At 31.9% G+C, this 22204-nt stretch overlaps 6 protein-coding genes across 8 annotated transcripts in view; 2 read left to right on the top strand and 4 right to left on the bottom strand.

The window, feature by feature from the left end:
- Positions 1-84: 84 nt before the first annotated feature.
- On the bottom strand, positions 85-7380 carry LOC111417266 (anoctamin-4-like). Its single transcript, XM_023049494.2, has 9 exons — positions 7254-7380; positions 6717-7132; positions 5597-6468; positions 2878-3262; positions 2664-2828; positions 2157-2610; positions 1898-2103; positions 1357-1846; positions 85-304 (listed from the first exon to the last, which is right to left on the bottom strand). The coding sequence occupies exons 1-9, from the start codon at positions 7363-7365 to the stop codon at positions 186-188; spliced, it is 3219 nt and encodes a 1072-aa protein (XP_022905262.2). The 5' UTR covers positions 7366-7380; the 3' UTR covers positions 85-185.
- A 1778-nt stretch (positions 7381-9158) lies between these two features.
- LOC139432480 (uncharacterized) lies at positions 9159-10434 on the bottom strand. Its single transcript, XM_071201062.1, has 5 exons — positions 10069-10434; positions 9914-10022; positions 9640-9854; positions 9394-9592; positions 9159-9311 (listed from the first exon to the last, which is right to left on the bottom strand). Exons 1-5 carry the CDS (start codon positions 10432-10434, stop codon positions 9217-9219), a joined length of 984 nt encoding a protein of 327 aa, XP_071057163.1. The 3' UTR covers positions 9159-9216.
- Positions 10435-12182: 1748 nt separating this feature from the next.
- LOC111417703 (homeobox protein orthopedia B-like) lies at positions 12183-14767 on the bottom strand. Its single transcript, XM_071201067.1, has 5 exons — positions 14322-14767; positions 13782-14253; positions 13140-13729; positions 12667-12996; positions 12183-12614 (listed from the first exon to the last, which is right to left on the bottom strand). The coding sequence occupies exons 3-5, from the start codon at positions 13237-13239 to the stop codon at positions 12214-12216; spliced, it is 831 nt and encodes a 276-aa protein (XP_071057168.1). The 5' UTR covers positions 13240-13729; positions 13782-14253; positions 14322-14767; the 3' UTR covers positions 12183-12213.
- Positions 14768-15010: 243 nt separating this feature from the next.
- Positions 15011-16316, top strand: LOC111417688 (transmembrane ascorbate-dependent reductase CYB561). Of its 2 annotated transcripts, none has more exons than XM_023050054.2 (5): positions 15011-15095; positions 15146-15360; positions 15429-15634; positions 15688-15845; positions 15903-16316. In XM_023050054.2, the coding sequence occupies exons 1-5, from the start codon at positions 15013-15015 to the stop codon at positions 16060-16062; spliced, it is 822 nt and encodes a 273-aa protein (XP_022905822.1). In that variant the 5' UTR covers positions 15011-15012; the 3' UTR covers positions 16063-16316. The 2 variants fall into 2 exon arrangements, with proteins under 2 accessions (XP_022905822.1, XP_022905813.1); XM_023050045.2 differs by having other exon boundaries at positions 15414-15634.
- LOC111417863 (peptidyl-tRNA hydrolase 2, mitochondrial-like) overlaps positions 15185-22204 on the bottom strand; it is a 37046-nt gene continuing 30026 nt past the window's right edge. The window contains exons 4-5 of the transcript XR_011642244.1: positions 15937-21704; positions 15185-15818 (exon numbers count right to left, since the gene is read on the bottom strand). The gene's annotated coding sequence lies outside the window, so the exon portion shown is untranslated. The remainder of the gene's footprint in view (positions 15819-15936; positions 21705-22204) is intronic.
- LOC111417810 (fasciclin 3) overlaps positions 17345-22204 on the top strand; it is a 34157-nt gene continuing 29297 nt past the window's right edge. For both annotated transcript variants that reach the window (XM_023050192.2, XM_023050201.2), the window contains exon 1: positions 17345-17430. In XM_023050192.2, coding sequence (XP_022905960.2) covers positions 17367-17430 — 64 coding nt within the window. In that variant the 5' untranslated portion in view covers positions 17345-17366. The remainder of the gene's footprint in view (positions 17431-22204) is intronic.

The following is a 22204-nucleotide window of genomic DNA, read 5'->3' as shown; positions in this document are numbered from 1 at the left end:
TCAACAATCATTAAAGTTGTCATTTTTCTTGTAACATCGATAAGAAAATTAATAACAATGTAATTTATTAAATATAGTTGCAAAAACAATTACATCGAATTACTTAACATATTTACAAGTTATGTCTTAATTATATACATAGTATTCTTCTAATTCGTTTGAATAAGACGAGCCAAAAGAAATCGTTAAGTATATTCCCAAACCGTAGAATTATTCGAATTCCTTTTTTTTGAGGTCACCTCAACGTGCGCGTCCAAACCATCCGAAATCTTGCTTAATCTTCTTGCCCACGGACCTTTTATAGCTATAAAAAATTAAATAGTTGAATAAATCACAACTTAATATAATAAATTATTGATTATACCTTTATAAAGGTGGCTTAAGTAATTTTTTAGTAATTATTAAACTCTATATTTAAAATAATAATTGATTAAAATAAGAATAAAAATGATTTAATTACATTAATTTATTGCTTTTAACCTGTATTTATTCTAATTTTAGTTTAATTTTAATTTGGTATTTTAATCAATGTTTTTATTTCTATTAAATAAATTTAATTAATGACATTAATTTGAGAGCACCATCTATTTTTCGCAACAGCATCTAATTGCCATAACCTCACTTTATCGCTTTTTAGTCTTGTTTTAACAAAAAATCCTAAATAACAAAAACATTAACGCTCAAATTATTAATTTATCACATATAGGTGAGTTTCTAATTAATTTATATCGATTTTCACATTACATTAATCTTTTAGGAAGAATTAGCGAAAAAGGAATATTTTTCAAATCAAAAAGGTGAGTTAGAAGGAATCAAGTTTGTTGGATAACGGGGAAATTTATTCTTTGTGTTGAAACACAAAACTACTTCTTGTAAAAATGTATAAATCTATTAGAAAGAAATGATGAAACGTTTTTTATTAAATGATATAAATAAATAAATTTTAAATTATTTAAATCATAAATTCTCGTGTAATACGTCAAATCACTCAGAGATGGCACCACCAGTTAATGTCAGTTTTCAGTTGTCAAAAAATAATTTGTAGGTGAAAGTTTTTTGGTTTAAAATCGATTAAAAATCGCGTGTTAATTAATAAAAAAGGAAGAATATAGTGTTTTTGTGTTCTTAACGTAGTTCAATCCAAGTTATCAGCGAGAATTCGATTAAAAACTTTAAGTCTTAATTGTTTTTTATAGATGCTGTTCCCCGATTCATCACAATTAAAGGTAAGAAATCGATTTTAATCACTAATTTAACTTAAAATTAAATTAATTTCGGAATATCAAATTAATTTTGCCGTCAAATTTACTTGTCAAAAATGAAACGTCAAATTTGACAGCTAAACTTCAAATTTACCTGGAGTTCTTTCAATCCTACTCGCGTTATTATTCTCCCTTATCGTTCCAAGTAAATCTTCGTAATCGAAGTCGGATTTTTTCAAACCGTGCTCGTATTTGGCCTCTTTGGCCAACAAAGTTTCCCGTTGTATTTGCGTTCTTAACTCGGACGGAACGTCGGGTATCATGTACTGCATAACCCCCGTTAAGAAAAAGACGATGTGTTCGAAGATGACGACGAACGCCAAACGCGCGGCGAAAACGTGCCAATATTGCGGGCTCAATCCGTAGGGGTCTGCGTTATCGGGGTCGTTTCTGTAGCCGCGATATTGACAGGTTGGGGGTGCTTCTTCTTCGGTGGTGTCACCACCCATGTTTTCCTTGTAATGGGATGTGTTAAAAACGGAGAGAGAGGAGTCTATGTAGCCGATTAAGGTGTCGTTTGGGGAGTATTTGTATTTGTAGACCATCCTTGGGATGAAATCGCTTGTGTATGCGATTACAAAGGCCTAAAAATACAAAATTTAAGTGAACTAAATTAATTATTGGTGCTTAGTTACGTTTGAAACGATTGCGCAGTACGTTATAGCTCTTAAAATCCCGTACCAAGCCCCGATATCTTCTACTCTCTCAGCTAAGGGCCTCCGAGCTTGCGTAACCATTTTGTAGGCGTCCAAACGAATTTCTGCTATGTTGTTTAATAAGGCACATAAAGGAGCGAGCGGAAACGCGGCCACAAAAAGTGTTACGAATCCGTATTGGAGAACTAAAATTAAATGATGGTTAAAAATAAGCTGAGCTAAAATTTGGGGTGATTACTCATTTCTAAGTATTCGTCGAAAAGAGCTAATCTCCCGGGGTCTTGCAAATGGTAATCCTCTTCCCATCTCGTGTGTTTCCGCGTTAAATCTTTTGTGTGGGAGCGATGCGCCCTCCATCTCCACCAATTATAAAATTTGGGGTTAAAAATTTCCAAGAAATTATTGAAAACTTGCTTCCCAATCATAATAATCGCCAATTGTATGCAAAGTTCGCTTAAACACCCGGCCGGGTCGCAAACATCCCCTTTAACTCGCAGAAACTCGGACGATCTCGTTAAAGTATCCCCCGGGTAATCAAAAAATCGCCCCTTAAAAAACGCGATGTAAATCAACGAAGAATAAAAGTTCATAAACTCAAATAGGAAAATTTTGAACGTGTATGAGTCTTCGTATTCGGTGTGTGTCCTCGGATTCTCCATGTTTGTTAGGTTAATGGCTAATTTGTGGTAAAACTTAATTCAAAAATATTATTTTTTAATAAATAAACGACCAAAATAAAAATTACCCTCGTTAAACACATGATGATGATCAAATTGATGACGGCGGCCGATATCGAAGTAAAAATTTTCGCGTGTTTCTTCAAAAAGACTCCCCCACCCCCATAAATAACCGTCACTAAAGATAAGCGGTAAATAATCGTTCCAAGTACGGCGCATAATACTATTAACATCTAAAAAATTTCTTAATAAAAAATTTAAATCAAATTTGATGAGATTTACCATGAAAAACACCGCCGATCCAGTAACGAAAAATCGAGCCGCTTTCGACCACATCGGCAAATAGGGTTCTTTCTCGCGGGTGACCGGGTTCGTTCGAAACGTTTTTACGCTCGTCTCGAATTCGGGGCGCGCCTCCTCGTCTAGCTCGACGTCGTGGAGGTCCCACTCCCACTGGATAACGCTTTGCTTCCGTTTCCAAAGTTCCAAGAAAAGCGTGGCCCACAAGCTCATAAAAATCGCGAAAAAAACCGTCGCTGGGTTGTCAAATAAATAGGTTAATCGAGCGAATTTGCAGCTGTCTTGTAATTTTTGGTATCTACAGGCTTTATCGCACATCGGACATAATGTTATGTTGCCTGGTCCTTTTTCATCACAAATTTCTTTGCTAAAAAATTTTTTGTATTAATACGTACAATTTAATCACCTGTATAGTATACAGTGTTGTGTATACAGGTGTCTCACGTAACTGGTTCGTTAGAACTTTTTTAGTTTCCACTATTCGTAGAGGTTTGAAATTTTGGTAGCATGGGTTGTTCATTCTAAACATTCAATCTAAAATATTTTCAAAATGGCCACCACTTCCGGTCTACCGGAAGTAGACCACAACTTTGTTATTTTAAATGGAATGCTATAGTTTTTATTACACCGTTTAATTGTACGTAAAAAAATAGGTTGACTTTGATAAAAGTTATTGGTACCTAGCGTTTTTTGTTTTCGAGTTATTTTGGTTTTAAGCTTTTTTTGGTAAATTTCAACATGCTCTTTAAAACTTCATATCTCAGCCAACGTTCATTCAAAAAAGATCTTCGTTCGCACGATTACTCTTCAGGTGTTGTCAAATAGATTGTCATTTGTTGTATCGGAGTATCTTATACAGGCTGGTCAAAAACTGAATTACTGTTTCTCCATATTCAATGGCGAGAAAGTCGAAAATTTTAAATGGAACGCCCCATATTTTTTTAGCCTATCAGGAAGAGAATTTAATTCTCTACAAATTATCTATAAACATTCTCATACCTATTTATTGCAGTTTGCCTCATATTGCGAAATTTATTAAAACATGCACGAAATCCAGGTTTTTTATTAGAAAGCTATGGATTTTGACAGTTTTTGGTCCATGTTTGTATTATTGTTGTCATTAGTTACATTTGACGACGAATGTAATAAACTTTTGGATAGGACGTGTCGAACACTTAACGAGAGATGCCTAACAAACCTAACGCCCATCACAAGGAAAAATTTCAAAGAATTGATAAAGAATTTCTTAGTTCTGGATATATCGAGACCAAAAGAAATCGCATATTTCCGGTCACCAGTGATGAAGACAACGAAATAAATATTTTACCGTGTTTTATTGCATTTCCAAATTCAATTTTATAACAAATTTATATTTTTATTGAAATCTAATTTTTATCATTAACTTTTTGTTTTAATAGTTTAATTTATTTGATCTTCTGTTTGCTATTTTTGGTAAGTAAAAGCTAGTAAACTAAAAGGTTATCAATAGTAGTTAATAGTACAAATAATAATATAAATAAATTAAACAAAAAACTGTCAAAATGTCATGGCCTTCTAATAAAATACAAACGGTTTCCTGCATTTCCTGCACGTTTTGATAAATTTACGAATATGAGAGAAACTACAATAAATAGGTATAGGAATGTTTATAGATAAATTGTAGAGAATTAAATTCCCTTTCGTGTAGGCTAATAAAAAATGGGGTATTCCATTTAAAAATTTCGACTTTCTCCGCATTGAATATGTAGAAACGGTAATTCAATTTTTGACCATTCTGTATAAGATATTCTGATACAATATATGACAATCTATTTGACAGCATCTGAAGAGTAATCGTGCCAATTTAGAGCTTTTTTGAAAGAACGTTGGCTGGGATATAAGGTTTTAAAGAGCATGGCGAAATTTGCCAAAAAAATCTTAAAATCAAAATAACTCGAAAACGAAAAACGCTAGGTACCAATAACTTTTATGAAAGTCAACATATTTTTTTACGTACAATTAAAAGGTGTAATAAAAACTATAGCATTCCATTTAAAATAACGAAGTTATGGTCTACTTCCGGTAGACCGGAAGTGGCAGTCATCTTGAAAATATTTTAGATCGAAAGTTCTGACTGAACAACCCATACTACCAAAATTTCAAAACTGTACGAATACTGGAACCTAAAAAAAGTTCTAACGAACCAGTTACGTGAGACACCCTGTATAGAATAAATTGTGTGTATATAATTTTATTTTTGCGATGCTAAATCCTTTTTGTTAATGAAGTTGTTTTATTAAATCAATTATTAATGGACTATCCTCAAAATGTCACTTTTAAAATAGTGTACAGCGCCCCCTAGCGGATATATCAAATAAATTTATTAAGAAAAAAAGTTTGTTTTATCAAATTTGGATCAATTATTATTCGAAACATTTTTTGATTCGCTTTAAAAATTAATAAATATACAAGGGGTGGTCAAAAAGTAAAACTAAAATTTAGTCTTTTGAAATAAATTTAATCGAAATGTTTTTTTTAATCAATTCAAATTGTTTTTAATAAAAAAATTGTTTTATTAAAGCAATAATTATCGAGATAATCTCAAAATGTCATTGTTAAATCGATATATAACGCTCCACAGTGGAGATATCGAATAAGTGGTATAAATTTGTAAAATTTTTTTGAATCAATCTATTTCAAATAATATACAGAGTGTCCTTACCTTGGAATATTATCCTCGCTATCCATCGAAAATAACCCATAAAGAAAACACAAAGTTCCCACAATCGCCGGGGCATAAAGCATCTTCGTGTAAAACCCCAACCAACAAAAATACAGCGCGATTTTATCCCCGAAATATTTCCTAACCATATTTAAAGGTTGTCTTTTGTACCACTTTGAAGGCCTCGCCCATTGCAGGTACAGTAAGCGCCGATCTAAAATTTTCCCCGAGCTATCTTCTTTATCAAACCTCCCTTCGTGCAAAGGGAAACAAGCCAAATAGGTCGTGTCATTTAAAAGTCTTCGAATTCCCACCTTATCGGTGTCATCGAATTTAACTCTTAATAATATTTGCATGACAATCAAACTTCTTTGCGCGCTCGAATACGCGGTGACGCGATCTTTAACAATAAATTGCTCCTCGCGATCCGGTCCATAAGTGCTATCATAAAACGATGGTTCGGGATCAATCAAATCATGATCGTACTCAAAAACTTCCTTCCACTTGTCCCTCCAACGCGAATAAAACCCTTTCTGTAACTTTGCGTTTTTGTCGTCGTCCCACGCTTTAACCGATATTGTTATGAACCGTTTCGTGGGGAGTTTCATCCCCATAACGGCCGCGTATCTCGTTTTCGTTTTCCAGGGTAAGTGGATTTTAAGGAACCACGTTTTTCCGTCGTACGCTAAGTCTTTGTGTTCCAATTCGAGTTCTAAACCTTCCTTCATTAGGTTGTCTTGGAACGTTTTGCGTTGATCGCGCCGTTTCGCCTCGGCCTCGGTCATCACGCCGAATTCTTCCTCTTCGTATACTAGGACCATGTCGATTTTACGACGACCGTCGCGAAAATACAAACTTTCCGGATCCGGTGTCTAAATGAAAAAACAATTTTGATTAGTCGACTTGAAACTGTCGTTTGCGTGTTTTACAGGTGTTTTTAAATCAATGGGTTTCGTGAATATTTAAACGGTTCGATTAAAAATGAGGTGGGTTAACTGATTTATTATTTAATCGCAATTTTGAACACCTCATAGGACACTTTTTGAGCGTTCGTTTAAAAATAATTAATTTTGATGTTTACAGGCTGGTTTAAAAATTTAAAATAAATAATTTTTTGTACCTCTTCCTTTTCAATCGGTGTTATGGGGGGAGTTGCGCCAAAATCAAAATCGGGTGTTTCTGGTACAAGAGAAGGGATTGGGGTTCCGGGTAAAGTGTTTGAGATGTCGTTGTTTAATTGCGGCCCAAAACAGTCTTTGGCTAAAGGCGTGCTTATCGGTTGAATCGAGCTTTTCCCGATTCTTTTATCGAGTTGCAACGAAGATCTTCTTCGGGACAATTTATTCCTCGGGCTTTCCTCGATTCCGTTTAAGCGATCTTCGTTGTCGATTTCGTAGAGCTTCCCCGTTGGGTTTTTTGGCAAATTAACCAAAGATTTCGAGCGAGTATTGTTCAAATACGATGGGGTGTCCAAGCGCTCGTACGAAGGCATGTTGAAACTGCACCCGCTCTCGTTGCTTGGTCTTCTCGATGACCCTAAAAAGAATTAAATTAATATATCGATTAGTTTTACAACTTTCCGTTTTAATGACTGCATATTAAACAATTCATGAAGATGAATTTTTTATGAACTTAAACGGGCATAAAATTCACTCACCAGGAGAACTTTTCCGCTTCTCCGATTCCATAAACAACGTACTCACTTCTTTATAATTGTTATTCTCCATTTCGTTCGAATTTTTACGCGAAAAATTAACTGGTATTTTCATCACACATTAATAAAAAAAAATGTTTTAATTTTAATTTAAATCAAAAAAAAATTAATTAATTATTTTAGATAAATTAATAAATTCAAACCAACCGGTGGCGCCGCCTATTTCCTTACGCGGCGCTTGCAAACTTTAAACTAAAAGTACTCGGTGAAAAAAGGAGTCGCCCACTATGATCTCCATTTAGTACCCATAACCCGTTGAGGTTAATAATGTATCATCGCGTAGACACCGGAAACCATAGTGACTGAAACTATCAACACATTCGATAAAATCAATTTTAACCCCCACATCAACTTTTTCTGAATATCCATGTGAGAATGTCCATATCGCCCCGATATTAAATGAGCCGCTAAAATTAATTAATTTTTAAAATTTTAAAAAGTATTATTATCGCAATCTCCGCGAAAAATGCGATAATTTGAGCCTAAACTCAACCAAGTTATCTTTAAAAATAACGAAAATGTCGAAGTTTAAATTTTTGACAGCTCGAAAAACAAGCGACGAACGCCTATTTTTGAAGTGTCATATTTCGGTTAATTTTTGAGATAATCCCGTCGAGTTTGTACTCTAATTAAAGGAAATTCAATGAGGGTTTCATCAAAAATGATATTTATGTTAAATCGTTCCATTTTATTTAAAAAAAATTTTAATTGCCTTGAAAAGCATCTTGTAAGAAATAAAAAGTGCTTTAAGTGAAGCCAAACACTACTAATTTATATTAAAAATCAGCAATGTGACATAAAATGTCATTAATTCCGGCATTTTGAAATTTAATTGTCAATTTTTAAATTTTTTCTTATTTATTAAGATAAAGTAGGTGTGCTTGGGCTCATTTTAAATGATTTTTAATCGAGGTTAATAATTAATTGTTAATACGCAATTTTGGAATTAATTAAAATTGACATTTAAAATTGTTTTTGCCAATTATCTCTACCACTATCTTGTAGTAAATAGGAATTGCTTTAAAATGAGCCCAAACACGACTAATTTATCTTAAACACCACCATTTTGACATAAAATGTCAACTCCGCCATTTTGAAATTTAATCACTCCAATTTTTTTTACTTATTAAGATAAAGCAGTCGTGTTTGAACTCATTTTAAAAGATTTTTAATCAAGATTAATAATTTGATTATAAATCCGCCATTTTAGAATTAACTAAATTTGACAGTTGCTACAAAAATTGTATTTTTCCCAATTATCTTCAACACCATCTTGTAAATAATAAAAAATGTTATCAAATGAGCCCAAACACGACTAATTTATCTCAAAAACTACTAATATGACATAAAACGTCATTTATTCCGCCATTTTGAAATGAATCACCCCAATTTTTTGTAATTTTTCTATTTATTAATATAAAGTAGACGTGTTTGGGCTCATTTCAAAGCACTTTTAGCCTAGATTTCGAATTAAATATTACTCCGCCATTTTGAAAATTTTCTGTCAACGATTTTTTTTATTTTTTAAAATAAAATAGTCGTGTTTGTGCTCAAATTAAAGGAAATTTAGCGTAGATTTCGTAAATTAATAAATTAATTTCTCTTAATAATAAAATTAAAAAAAAATCAAATCAACAACACGTAATCCCAAATGGATTTTCTTAAGAACGTCATTTGCGCCCACTCAAATTCTAGAATAACCCCCTCGGGTGTAATGCAGTATGTAGAGGTGTTCCACTTATTGCTGGCGAAGTAGTAAAAGTTGCAGTGTAACCTGGAAGGTTGCTGCATCGTTTCGAATTCCCTTGAATATTTCAACGTTCGTTTCTCGAACCAGCTGGTTGTATTCTCAACGGTGCTTTGAAAAATAACAAAAATTTAGAAACAATTTTAAAGTTTATTTAAATTAACATTTATTTTGGTTAAAATTAATTTTGAATCCTCTTCCAGTGTATTCCTCGTCAGATCGGACGTTAATTACGATTGGACCTGGATTATTATCTAAAAAAAAATTATTTATGAGCTCGAAATACCGAAATAGAAAAGGTCAAAGAAAATTATTATGTGTCTTTGTGTTATTTACCCGTAATTGAGGTTGTAAATCCTTCGTTACATATCCTAGTATTACTTAAAACGATGTAATCATTTTCACAAGAAGATGATTCGATTTTTTCATCTTCATTATTATTAATTAAGTCGAACTCATCGTTTTGATCAATTTGATAGGTAATCGAGCAAAATCCGGGTAATTTCTTGATACAAATCGCGTAATTTAAGTTATTCTTAAACAAAAAAATTAATTTAATTAATTAAAATTAAATTTTTTTACCATATATTGAGGTTGACTTCTCATTAATTGCGATGATTCGTAATTAAAACTTTGAATAACTCCACTGATTGAGTCGTAAGATTGCAAACAATTATTGTTGTTGTTACAATTCGTGCTTAATTGGGTTATCAACATTTTATAACGTTTTGGGTTCGATGATGTTGATAAAATTGAGAATTGTAGGGGTCCTTTTAAGGCGTTAACGTCGATGTAATCTTAAAAAAATTTTTTTTTGGTGGGGTTAATTTTTTTAATTAAATTAAATTATATTTACAGTGTTGCCCCGAATTGTATCCGCAAATAATCGGGATGTTATTTATGTTTTGACCAGAAACAACAAATTTTTCTTGGAAACAATCCCCATTTTGTGAAGGCCCTATCAACTATTAAAAAAAATAATTAATTAAAAGAAATTAATTAAGCAATTACCTCAAAATCAATAAAATCGATTCGAATTTGCTGAATTTCCTTCGAGACTTTATCCACCCAAAAAATACAAGCTAAATCACCCAAATCATCATCTCTGGGCTCTTTTTCATCATCATCATCAACCTCGAATTGACCCAAATCAATGTCTTCTCTTGAATTTGATTCGTAATCTTCATCATCTTCATTTAAAGTTATTAAGTCATCTTCATCGATTTTTTCTGGGTAAAAATTGGGGTAATTAGGACTCTCTAAATAAGTTAAATTTCGATTTGTCGATTCCCCACAATTTTTTCGAACTAAAATTGTTGAATTAAATCTTTTCTTTTTAATTTTTGTATAAATACGCACAAATGCAGCACATTCCATATCCGTTAGCGCATTGACCGACGGGGATTCCCCCTAGTTTCAAACATCGAGCTTCGTTGACACAAATCCCGCGATATTTTAAATCCCCCTCGCTATCATTCTCATTGTTAATCGAACATTCGAAATTGTCGAATTGCATGATTGTGAATAAACTTAAAAATTGATTGGTTAAAGTTTTCGTGGAGTTTTTTAAACCTTCAAATGAAGAAAACATTTTTCTTTCTCCACGATGGTTATTTTTATTTTTTAACGAATTTAAATAATTTTTAATCGCATTTGCACTTGGATTAAAATTGTTTTTAATCTTTTTATTTCTATTTTTTAATTTCAATCCAGGTTTTTTCGTCGTTTTAATTTTAACATTTTTATTATTTTTTTTCTGGCAATTATTTTGAAATTTTTGCTTAAATTTATTTTTATTTTGTTGGCGGTTCGGTTTTTTCGTCGTCGAAAAACCATTTTTCATCTTAATTTGTTGAATTTGACTCCGTTTCGTCGTTCTCACCACTTTTCTCGTCGGTTTATTACTTGTTTTTTTGATAATTGGTCGGGAAGTCGTTGACAAAGTTGATTTCTATAAATATAATTTTCTTTTATTAAATTTTTCAAATTTATTTTAACACAATCGCGTAGGAAATAAAAAATCCTTTAAAATGAGTCCAAACTCGATGGGGTTATCTTTAAAAATGTCAAAGATAACCTAAAAAACCTAAATAACCGAGCCGCCATCTTGAAAAGACTCCGTCTCTTTTCAAGATGGCGGCTCGGTTCAAGATAAACTAATCGAGTTTGGTATCATTTTAAAGAGTTTTCAATGCAGAATAAGGATTTTAGCTGCAAACTTTAAAATTTTGATTTCGATTATTTTTTTTATTAAATAATTTATTCGCATTTATTAATTTCTTAATTTTTCTATATTCTTTTTCAACATTATCTTATTTGCAATAGAAAATCCTTTAAAATGATTCCAAACTCGACGGAATTATCATTACAAATAACAAAGATAACCTAAAAAATTAAAAAATTAATCCGCCATTTTGAAATGAAAACACATTAAGATAAACCCGACGTATTTGGTATCATTTTAAAGGATTTTCAACGACGATTAAAAATTTTGATCATCCATTTTAAAATCCACACATCGATTATCTTATTTTTATTTTTAAAGACAACCAAGTCGTGTTTGTACTCATTTTAAAGGATTTTTAACGGAGATTACTATTTTTAAAGTTATCCAATTATATTTTAACTCACCCTCGTTGTATATCCGGAATATTGATACTCAAGGACATCTTTGTTGTGTTGTTTCGTTTTAAAACTCGGCGTTACGTCGAAATCGTGCAGGAAAAATTCATCTCCCGTTTGAACGTTGTAAAAACCCAACCGATTAGTATTCTTAACCAAGTATTTTTTTACGGCAACATTTCTCCTATCAAAAATCGTCTGGAAATTATCTCTAAAATGTGTCGATTTTGGGTAAATATATTCTTCGCTATTCGCGTAAATGATAATTGTGAGAAAAAAATTGATTTTTGTTGAAATGAACATCTTGGTTTATCTGGGAATCGAGTTAAACTGAAGAAATTTTCTTTTAAAAAGAATTTTTTTGACTCGAGTAATAACCACAATAAAATAATGTGACTATAATAGGAGAAGATTACATCTTAAAAGCGAATCGGAGCGTGGTAAAAGGTGAGCTTAACCTCAAAATGTGGGAGAAATTAAGGTTAATCTTAAATGAAACCCAATTTAATTCAAATTAATTTAATTTTAATTAAGTTATTCATCTCCGGTATTATCTAAACATTTCGGTTTAAGGGTTAACAATTCAGGATCGATCGTGATATCATCTTGGATTAAATTCAAACTACTCGTTAATCGATCCGTTATATCATCGCTTAATAAAATATGATCCCCCATCAAACCGACGTTTTGTATCGAATTTGATATCCGATGATCAGCTATTAAAATAGAATTTTCGTTATTAACCCGATCGTTGTTAAGGCCCTCGTTAACCATCCCTCCGCTGGCACAATCATTTTCTAGGGGCGAAATAGCGTTTTGAAAGTTAATGGTATTCATCGGCGGCCATTCCAACCCTAAAAATAAGTTTGAAGAAGTATTTTGATCGATCGTTGGCGCGAAATTTAAAAGCGAATTATCTAAACTTGAACCACAACCTAAAAATAGTGTTTATTTCAAATTATTATCATAAAATTTTACTAAAATTACCCGATAATGATATAGAGTGAATTCCGGTTGATCCATTTCCCGTCGTTGTTTTATGAATAACCTTTTCTTGTTTTCTCCATTTAGCGCGCCGATTTTGGAACCAAACTTGAACTCGAGCCTCAGTTAAATCGATTCTAAGCGCTAATTCCTCGCGGAAAAATACATCGGGGTAATGCGTCTTATTAAAAGCTCGCTCTAGCTCTTCTAATTGATAGTTTGAAAATGTCGTTCTATATCTGCGTTGTTTTCTTTTGACGCCGCTGGTGCCGGGAGCGGCGCTTTCGTCGCCGTTTTGAAACTGGACGTCGAACTCTTGATCGTAAGGTTCAGCTAAAATTAAATTAACTCTTAACCGCGTTAAGGTACGCGAACGTCGTGGATATAAATTAAATTACAGATTAAATTCAATTAAAACGCGTGACGAGAAAAGAAAGGAAAAATTTAATTATTAGCTACATATAGCGGCGGGTTACCATATTTCCGGTCGTAGTCCATGGGGAAACTCGAACCGAGCGCCATCTCTTGCGCGGTCGTATCGACGACGTCTTCTAAACCCGAAGATTTTAAATCCATTCGAACAAGATCGAAAAATAAATTAAATTAAATGGTTTTTTGGTGGTTTATAAATTTTTTTTAACGCGATACAACAAACAACGAACTCGGCGAGGTGTTTGAACATTTCTGACGGTTTACAATTGTGTTTTAACGCCCCGTATCGAAGCTCTACAACCGTTTATGCACTCGATATTTTTTTCACCTGAAAGCCCGCGGCCGTTTTCCTAGGGTTTCCGGGAAAATATAGACGGAAAATCTGTATATATATATGTATATACACATTTATTTGCGACCTAAATTATTTTTAAGCATTTTATTTTTTTCTTTCTTTCAAAAGAAAGACTGTGTTTGTGATTTAAAGAATTATTGTTATATTTACTGTTATATTATTCTTGATTGGTTCAATATTAACAATTTTCGTACAGAATATTTTCTTCCATCGGTTCTAGTTTTGAAGTAATGATTGATTTTTCAACATTTTAACATTTTTAAAGTTTTCGCCTTATTTCTGGAAAATGGTAACAACTGATATAAAACTTTGTTATGAAATAAGAATCAACCATTTTCATGCACAACATTTTCTTCCAGCGGTTGTAGTTTTGAAGTAGTGATTGATTTTTCAATATTATAACATTTTTGCTTTGTTTCTAGAAAATAATAACAGCTGAAATAAAACATCGTTATGAATTAAGCTTAATTGGTTCGATATCAACAATTTTCATCCATAACATTTTCTTCCATCGCTTCTAGTTTTGAAGTAATGATTGATTTTTTAACATTTTGACATTTTTAACATTTTCGCTTTATTCTTGGACAATACAAATATAAACCAAAGTCAGTTACAACGCCTTAAATACTAAACTCGATTGAAATAGTCTTCTGTTCTTGTTGCCTTTCTAGTTTTTAAATAATTTTTATGATTTGATTTTTTTTGACATTAAACATCAATTAATAAAATATAATTTTTGAGGTTAAATGCCAAAATTGACATCTAACTGTCAACAAATTAAAATTTTTTTAGCTTATCTTCCACTAAAAAAAATTTCCAAAAATTTTTTAGATTTAATTTTAATTTCCGAAAACAACAAAATAAAATTTACTTAAATTTTAACCCCATCGACACATTGGAACCTAATCGCATCCAAAAATTTCTCAATCTTCCTCCTAACTTGATCATCCAAATCGGAATTATCCAACAAATTCTCTAAGAACCGAATAAAACTTTCCCTTTCTTCGATTTTCGATTGATCCGTGTCCAAATAAATATTCACAACGCATTCTTTGTCGTTAAAATTTTCTGTATTCGAACAAATTCCTTTAAAATTATTCGTCTTCTTCTTATTTTTCCTTTCTTGCACCTTTATGTCATCGTGACAACAACTAATTTGCCTCAAATTTCGATTGGTATTACTTAAAATTTGTTTTAATAAAGAATTTTTGGATAAATTCAATAAAAACGATAACATTATTATAATTTTGACGTTTACTAGAATTAGATTTAAATAAATGAATTTACAAACAATCTAGATCAAAAAGAATGTTTGTGTAATGCTGGTTATCTAACCGAAACATTAAAGTTTACTGTAAATCCCCTCTTAATCATAAACACATCACAAAAAGTACGTTGTAGTCATAACATTCTAAAATTCCATTCCTTTTTATCGAAAATAAGGTAATTATTTATAATTAAAATGTATTAGTTTATTTTTACCTTCATTGTAGATAACTACAACGTCTAAAACGTTATTGATTTTATAATCCCACTTGTTGCCAACGATTCATGTCCTATTGATGTTTAAAACGAATCAACAGGCGAATTTAACAACGAGAAATAGACGAGATAGTAAAGAAATTAAAAAATCACTTCTTTTCGGGTAACAATTCTTTTTCACTTAATTAAGTCAGATTGAGGGAATTCTTTTAGGAACCAAATGGAAGCTCGAAATGAACATCAAACAACAAAGCGTTTCAACACCTTATTTTATACAACGACCATTTTGGGAGTAACAATTTTCGTTGTCATGTTAATTTGGGTTTTTGCTTTTCGAGGGGGGTTAAGCGGAAGATCTCACCCAGATTTAGAGTTTAATTGGCATCCTCTCCTAATGTTTTTCGGAATGATTTTATTGTATTCGCAAGGTAAACAAATTTTTGATGGAACATGATTACAATCGTGGTTTTAATGGTTTAAGATTATTATTTTTCAGCGATTTTATTGTATCGTAGTCGGAGATATGATACTAAAAGGAGATTGAAGCTGGCTCACGCTGGGGTTCACTTCTCCATAATTTTTTTAACCATATTTGGTTTAATTACAGCTTTTGATTCGCATAATTTAGCCGTTGATAAACCAAATTTATATACGATGCATTCTTGGTTGGGATTAACCACTGTAATCGCTTTTTGTCTTCAGGTATTTATTTAAAAGTCGTATTTAAATCATCATTAGACCAAATTTTTTTTTAGTACGTAGTTGGATTTGCTTGCTTTTTATTTCCGGGTTTTACTAAAGATCTCCGTGCAACTTTATTACCGGCTCACGTTAACATTGGTACTGCAATTTTCATTTTAGCTTCCTTTACCGCTCTTATGGGGTTCTGCGAAAAAGCAATTTTCAGTTTAAGGTAAATCAATTAAATCAATTTAATCGAATTAATTTGATTGCGATGATTTTTTTTAAGTGACAAATACAAACGATTTCCCCCCGAAGGTTACCTTGTAAACACTTTGGCTATGTTGACTGCCCTCTTTTCCGTTTTAACTTTATATTTGGTGAATGAGCGTGAGTATAAACGAGAGAATGTCCCTGAAGATGAAATCGCTTTGACGAGAAATGAATAAACGGAGGTCTTCGAGACATATTTATGTATTTGTGGTGCTTTATTATACAGATCTGTACTTTTTGTTATGAATTAGACTTAATTTGTGTTATTATCCGAATTGATTTGAAATGATACTTTTTTAATGGAAGTTTACATAACCTCAACTTACTTTATGGGTGCTATCTAAAAAGAAATATATCGTTAAAGTCTATCTATGTGATTTATATAAATCAAAATAAGAATATATCAAATATATTATGTAAAAGCATTGAATTTCGTAGTTCTTATCACCATAAATAATCAATTTAATATTTTTATTAGGGTTATGTTCTGTTTTATCGGCGCCATTTTTAACGAAATTCCGTTAGATGTCACTACTAGTAAATTTTTTTTTTTATTATTAACATTAAATTTAAAATCAAACAAACTAACATCAACAATCTTTTTTGAACAATTTAAACAATCTTTTTATTTTAAATCAATTTTATTTATTTCTGCAAATAAATGTTTTAAATTAGAATCTGTTTTACCGACATGAAAGAAACGTCATTTTTAAGTCGAATCGTTTTTAAAGCGTAATTATTATTTTTGTGAAGAAATAACTTCCGCGTCCCGTTTTAAACACGTATTAATTTTGCGTAATTCAATTCCGAGCGCCGCGCTTCATGTTACGAACTGTTCCCGCGGCAAACAAAACGTTTACAGTTATTTAACTCATTGTACGCTCCGTTAAATCCTAACCTAACAATAAAAGCAGGTACGTTTTTATCTTATTACGGTTAATCTTATCTAATCTCCTTAAAAATCATCATTTTATTTAGTAATAACAATTTATCAGCAATTTATTATTATTGAAATCAGGTGCGGTGTTGATAAATAATAGATAAGACGAAGAGGGAAAATCGTTTCAATAGGAAAGTCGGAGAGAGAGAGAGAGAGAGAAAAGTTTTTGCGCACACCTCTCGAATGAACTTCGTTTGTGTCCGGTTTAGTTCAGCGTACGCCGCGTAGAGGGAAACATCGTCGTTTTTCGACAGAGTGGTGAAGAGCGTTTCGCGGAGTGACACGCTCTCCTTGCTTGAAATTGTGGCTTTAAACGAAGAAAAAGTCGCGGATATCGCCGTTAACTTGTCGAAAAGTGCCGGAAAGTTGTAAGTAGTGACCGTTTATGCACTTTTTTAATCGAGAAAGTCTCTGAAAACTTGTGAAAAGTCGTAAAATTTTCAAACGAAAACAGTGCCGTTTACCAATTGTTTTGTGTTGTTGGCCATCATAGCCGACTTGGTTACCTTTTACTTACTACCTGGTGTGGTTTTAAAAAACATGTCTGTCTCACTACCTGAAAAAACTTTATACAGGGTGCTTATTCTTTATTTATCATTAAAAGGTAAGTTTTTTTTTCAAAATTTTTTTATTTTAACATTAATTTTTAAGAATTTAAAAATTCAAAGTTATTTTTTTGCGGGGTGTAAATTGTAAACAACCACCTGTTTTGTAAACCTTTTGAGGTTAGGGGAACGTTATCCGGTGGTGTTTGAGTTTTTGGAGGGGTTCAGGTGTATTGAGGGGTTCCCTTTATGATGGTAATTTCTCGGTACAGGTGGTTTTAAAACAATTTAAGCGCTGAAACGTTTTTGATTAACACTTTAGTATTTTAAGAAATTTATTTTTAGAAGAATTTTTTTACATTTATTATTAAATTCTGAATCAGCAACAAAACCACTATGTTATCTCTAAATACGATATAAAATTAATTTTTTAAAACCGTTTCGATTTGAATATGCAGAGTCGGTATAAAATGATTCATTTAGGTTAGCTTTAAGAAAAACTCTTATAATTGAGTCGCGATCATTAACCTAACCTTTCGAGGTTGTATAAGAAACGTTTGGAAGTTGCTTCCTTCTTGATTAAAGCTGAATTTCAATTTTCTACACTGAGGTAAGAAACTTTCACACACTTCTCATTGTTACAGTATATAAAATCATATTTCAATTTTAATTTTGACATATTTGTAATTTTCATTAAAAATCCTTTAAAATGAGTCCTAACTCGACGCATTTAACTTCAATGTTGAGGGAGATATGGTCAACTTCCGCTTTGAAGTGTCAATGTCAATTTTGACATATTTTTAATATCCGCAAAAAATCCTTTGGAATGAACACAAACATGATGCATTTTTATCGAAAACAACAAAGTTATAATAAAAAATATTAAACTTAAAGCCTTCGTACTTATATTAAACTTGAAGTTGGCAACAATGAAATTAGCAACATAATTTTTAAATATTAATACCAACCTTAATTTTTGTGGTAAATTTTAAAACTAAAAATTAAGATTGTCAAAATGACGTTGACATTTAAAACAGGAAGTTGCTTATATCTCGAGTAATATTGGAATTAAACGCATCACGTTTGGGATTTTCACGACGATAACAAACATGTCAAAATTGACGTTGACATTTGTAATTGGAAGTTGACCGTAACTTCATTAATATTAAAGATAACTGTGTGGTGTTTGTACTCATTTTAAAGGATTCTTAATGATGATTAGAAATGTGTCAAATTTTAAGTCAAAAATATGTCATGTTGGTACTCATTTGAAAGGATTATTATTGGTGATTACGAATCTTTCAAAATTATTTTAATTAAATCAATTTTATTTTTTTATTTTGAATTTTTAATTAATTTTTTTCAAGTAGATATCTTAAAAGGAGGAAGATAATTAGATTTTTTTTGAAAGTAGGGGTTGGAAAAACTTTGAAAGTAAACACTTCGAAAGCTGTCCGCGTCGTTCGTTGGTTTCGGAAGGGGTTAATTGAATTTCCAATTAATTTTTCGCCCCCCACGCGGCTCGGATGAAATTAAGTCTCAGTACAAACAGATTTTCCGTTCGAATTTCCCCCGGTTAGGTTTTCAATCGGAACGAATTTTATTTTTTTATCAGTTTTTTTAAACGTCGCTTTAGAAAGCGTGCGAATTTTCCTTAAAAAAAATAAATTTTATCCCACGATTTTATATAACAAGTTATGTATTTGATTCGACCTCAATAATTTAAACCCCGAACACAATATCACGAGCCGTTTTGGGGAATTCAGGAACACCTTCAAAGGAGAACTCAACCCCCCCGGTTCTTTGATCAGTGCAATTAACGGGATCGTGTTGTCGAAACCGATTCTAATTAGACCCCGAAATTCAACAGTTAAATATTAAATTGTGTTGAAATTTTATGGGACACTTTATGAATTTAAATTTGAAACGAAATTCCGTTATAAGTAGACGACGAGGTATTCATTATTTGTGTTCCCAACGTGCCCGTTTCATCAATTTATACCTGTTCGGAGAATCGAGGTTACCCCGTTGTCAGTGCCATGACAAACCGGTGACTCATTCCGACTCATTCTCGTTGCTGAGACACTCACCTCCGTTATATTATAGTTTTTTTCAAAAGATTTTTATCTATAATCTATCTTACGCAATTTTCGCTCACTTTTCATTCTCGTTTTACTGCAAAACTCTTTGAAATTGAATGAATTACTTTTAATTTATTTACTTGTCTACAATTAGTCGGTTGTTATCCGGGAACTCTTTCAAAATAGGAAATCCAAGAAAGTTTTGTTGGTTAATTTTGTTTTAATTTGAATCGGATTTACTTTTACCTTTATTTAAAATTTATTCTGTTTAATTAATACATTTGCAATTAAACATTTTTTATCAATCACTTTTATTGCATTTAAAAGCGCTTTCTATTTTATATCAAAAACTTATTTTGATCTCATGTTCCAAACATTAACACCTAGAACTAGAATCATTTGTGTTTAACCGTGCGTCTCTTAAGACGGTTAAACCCGAATGTTCTTGAATATTAATTAAAAATTCAAATTAATAAAAAATTAAAATAATTTTGACCTATTCGTAATCATCATTAAAAATCCTTTAAAAAGAGTACAAACACGAAGTTCTCTTCAATATTGATGAAGACATGGTCAACTTCCGGTTAGAAATGTCAACGTCAATTTTCACATATTCATAATCTTCATTAATAATCCTTCAAACACATGATTTAACTTATATTACCCGAGATATAAGCAACTTCCGGTTTTAAATGTCAATGTTATTTTGACATATTTTTAATTTTTATAAAATGTCTTAAAATTTGTCACAAAACAAAAAAATCTCAATAATGAATTATTAACAAATTATGTTGCTAACTTCATTGTTGCCAAGTTTAGGTTAATATTTTTTATTCCAACTTTTTTGTTTTTCGAGATAAAAGATGAGTCATCTTTTGACTAATTTTAAAGGTTTTTTAATGAAGATGACAGATATGTCAAAATTGACGTTGACGTTTCAAACCGGAAGTTGATCATATCTCCATTAATATTGAAGTTAAACATGTCGAGTTTGGATTAATTTTAAAGGATTTTTTATAAACATGACAAATATGTCAAAATTAAAGTTGAAAGTTGTAATTTTTTTGTTTTTTGAGATAATTGCGTCATGTTTGGGCTCATTTTAAAGATTATTTTATGAAGATTATGAATATAACAGTTAAATTAAAGTTGGCATTGACACCTGAAAGTTTTTTTTAGCCGTGCGTCGTATCTCTTTAAAAAAACATCAAAATCATGTTTTATTGAAATAAACCTAGAACTAACACTAGACCTACAACTAGAAAGTTTGGAGTTTAGCCGTGCGTCTAGTGTTAGTTCTAGGTTTAGTTATTTAGCGCTGCTAAGTTGTTCAGCATTATCGCTGGATCTAGCACTAAACCTAGAAGTAGAAATATTTGGGTTTAGCCGTGTGTTTCTCAAAGGCTACGTGCGTATAACAAAAAAAAACGAATAATGCAAATAATTTAACACATCTTGCGCGGGAAACGACTAAAGTCGTTTTGCGCGGATTTTACAACTTGAGCGGGAAGCGACTAAAATCGTTTTTTACGGATTATAGATGGATTATTGTTATCGATTGGTTTTTGTGATGTTTAAAGTGCCCGCGCAAGATGTGTTAATGAAAATGTACAACAATGCCATGAAATAATACTCCAACTTCTTTTTTTTTGTTGAAAGTTGATTAAACAAATTTTGATAGGCAAATTTACTCTCAAACAAAGTATTTTTTTAACCTACCCGCTAAAACCCCTTTTCTCTTTTCCCAACTTCGTTTCATTTTTTTTTTTTATTTTTAATCTCCACCGCCGCCGCTCTTTTGTTTCCAATCGGTGGAGCCCTCTATGGGTTGCAAATTGGGAATTCCGGTCGCTTCCGGTCCGTCAGAGGGCGCGCGAAGCGGCGAGTTGGCCCCCCTTTTCGTCGATTCACTCGACGACGAACGGCCAACTTGATTCCTCTCCCTGTCACCCCTCATCCCTCGCCCCCGCCATCATTGTCATGCACAAGCGAGCTTAATTTTGAACCTTTCCACGTCTATTTCGTTTTCTTTCATTTACATGAACAGAATAAGTGTTGGATTGAAAATAAATTGTGGATTTATTTTATTTCTAATTTTGATTATCGTTTCGAGATAGAGATGGCGTTCATTAATTTTACCGCACCAACAATGTTTGTTACATTTTTTGTTTCGAGGTAGACAGAGGCAACTGGATACACAAAGAACGTTCCTAATTAAAGCTCCCGTCCTCGGTTGTCGAGCGTTGCGTGCGCTAAAAGTTAAAAAATAAAATGAGGTTAAAAGAAAATAACAAAAAAAAAAAAGAATTAAAAAAGGTTCGAAAATGTAATATTTTCATGGTTGTTAGTTGGAAAATCGGTGAAAGGCTTTCTTCATTCTTAATAAACGGTTCTTGCTGATTATTAAAACCGATTAGTGCCGTTCTATTTGTTGTCGTTGCCGGTAAACGAGAAATTTTAAATCGTACTACATTGAAAACCACAACGCGGCCTTCTTCTCTCTTAGTCATAAACTTTTCCAATTTATATTACAAACTCGGTTTAAATCGATGATGAATTACGGTTTACAAACACTTTTTAATTATAAATTAATATGGTTATTGCCGTCAATCATCCTAATTAAAACGTTAAATCGATAATCATCTTTGATTAAAAACGCTAATTATATTTATAATAAATTTTAATAGTTTAGATTTTAATTTCAACTTTCAATAATAAAGTCAATTGGTTTTTAAACATTAATTGGTAATTT

The sequence above is a fragment of the Onthophagus taurus genome, unplaced genomic scaffold, assembly GCF_036711975.1.
Source record: "Onthophagus taurus isolate NC unplaced genomic scaffold, IU_Otau_3.0 ScKx7SY_16, whole genome shotgun sequence".
Lineage (NCBI taxonomy): Eukaryota > Metazoa > Arthropoda > Insecta > Coleoptera > Scarabaeidae > Onthophagus > Onthophagus taurus.
The sequence above is the reverse complement of the archived record's forward strand: the minus strand, read 5'-3'. Positions and strand labels throughout refer to the sequence as shown.

Coding starts and splice junctions, on each gene's coding strand:
- LOC111417688 (XM_023050045.2), top strand. CDS start 15,013: ATGTTTAAAACGAATCAACAGGCGAATTTAACAACGAGAAATAGACGA. Junction 15,096..15,145: donor AAAAAATCACTTCTTTTCGG/GTAACAATTCTT, acceptor GAATTCTTTTAG/GAACCAAATGGAAGCTCGAA. Junction 15,846..15,902: donor AAAGCAATTTTCAGTTTAAG/GTAAATCAATTA, acceptor ATTTTTTTTAAG/TGACAAATACAAACGATTTC.
- LOC139432480 (XM_071201062.1), bottom strand. CDS start 10,434: ATGGAATGTGCTGCATTTGTGCGTATTTATACAAAAATTAAAAAGAAA. Junction 9,855..9,913: donor ATACAATTCGGGGCAACACT/GTAAATATAATT, acceptor AATTTTTTTAAG/ATTACATCGACGTTAACGCC. Junction 9,593..9,639: donor GAAGTCAACCTCAATATATG/GTAAAAAAATTT, acceptor TTTTTGTTTAAG/AATAACTTAAATTACGCGAT.
- LOC111417703 (XM_071201067.1), bottom strand. CDS start 13,239: ATGGATTTAAAATCTTCGGGTTTAGAAGACGTCGTCGATACGACCGCG. Junction 12,997..13,139: donor GGACTACGACCGGAAATATG/GTAACCCGCCGC, acceptor ATTTAATTTTAG/CTGAACCTTACGATCAAGAG. Junction 12,615..12,666: donor TCACTCTATATCATTATCGG/GTAATTTTAGTA, acceptor CACTATTTTTAG/GTTGTGGTTCAAGTTTAGAT.
- LOC111417266 (XM_023049494.2), bottom strand. CDS start 7,365: ATGAAAATACCAGTTAATTTTTCGCGTAAAAATTCGAACGAAATGGAG. Junction 6,469..6,716: donor CACCGATTGAAAAGGAAGAG/GTACAAAAAATT, acceptor TTTTTCATTTAG/ACACCGGATCCGGAAAGTTT. Junction 3,263..5,596: donor AGCGAGGATAATATTCCAAG/GTAAGGACACTC, acceptor AAAATTTTTTAG/CAAAGAAATTTGTGATGAAA.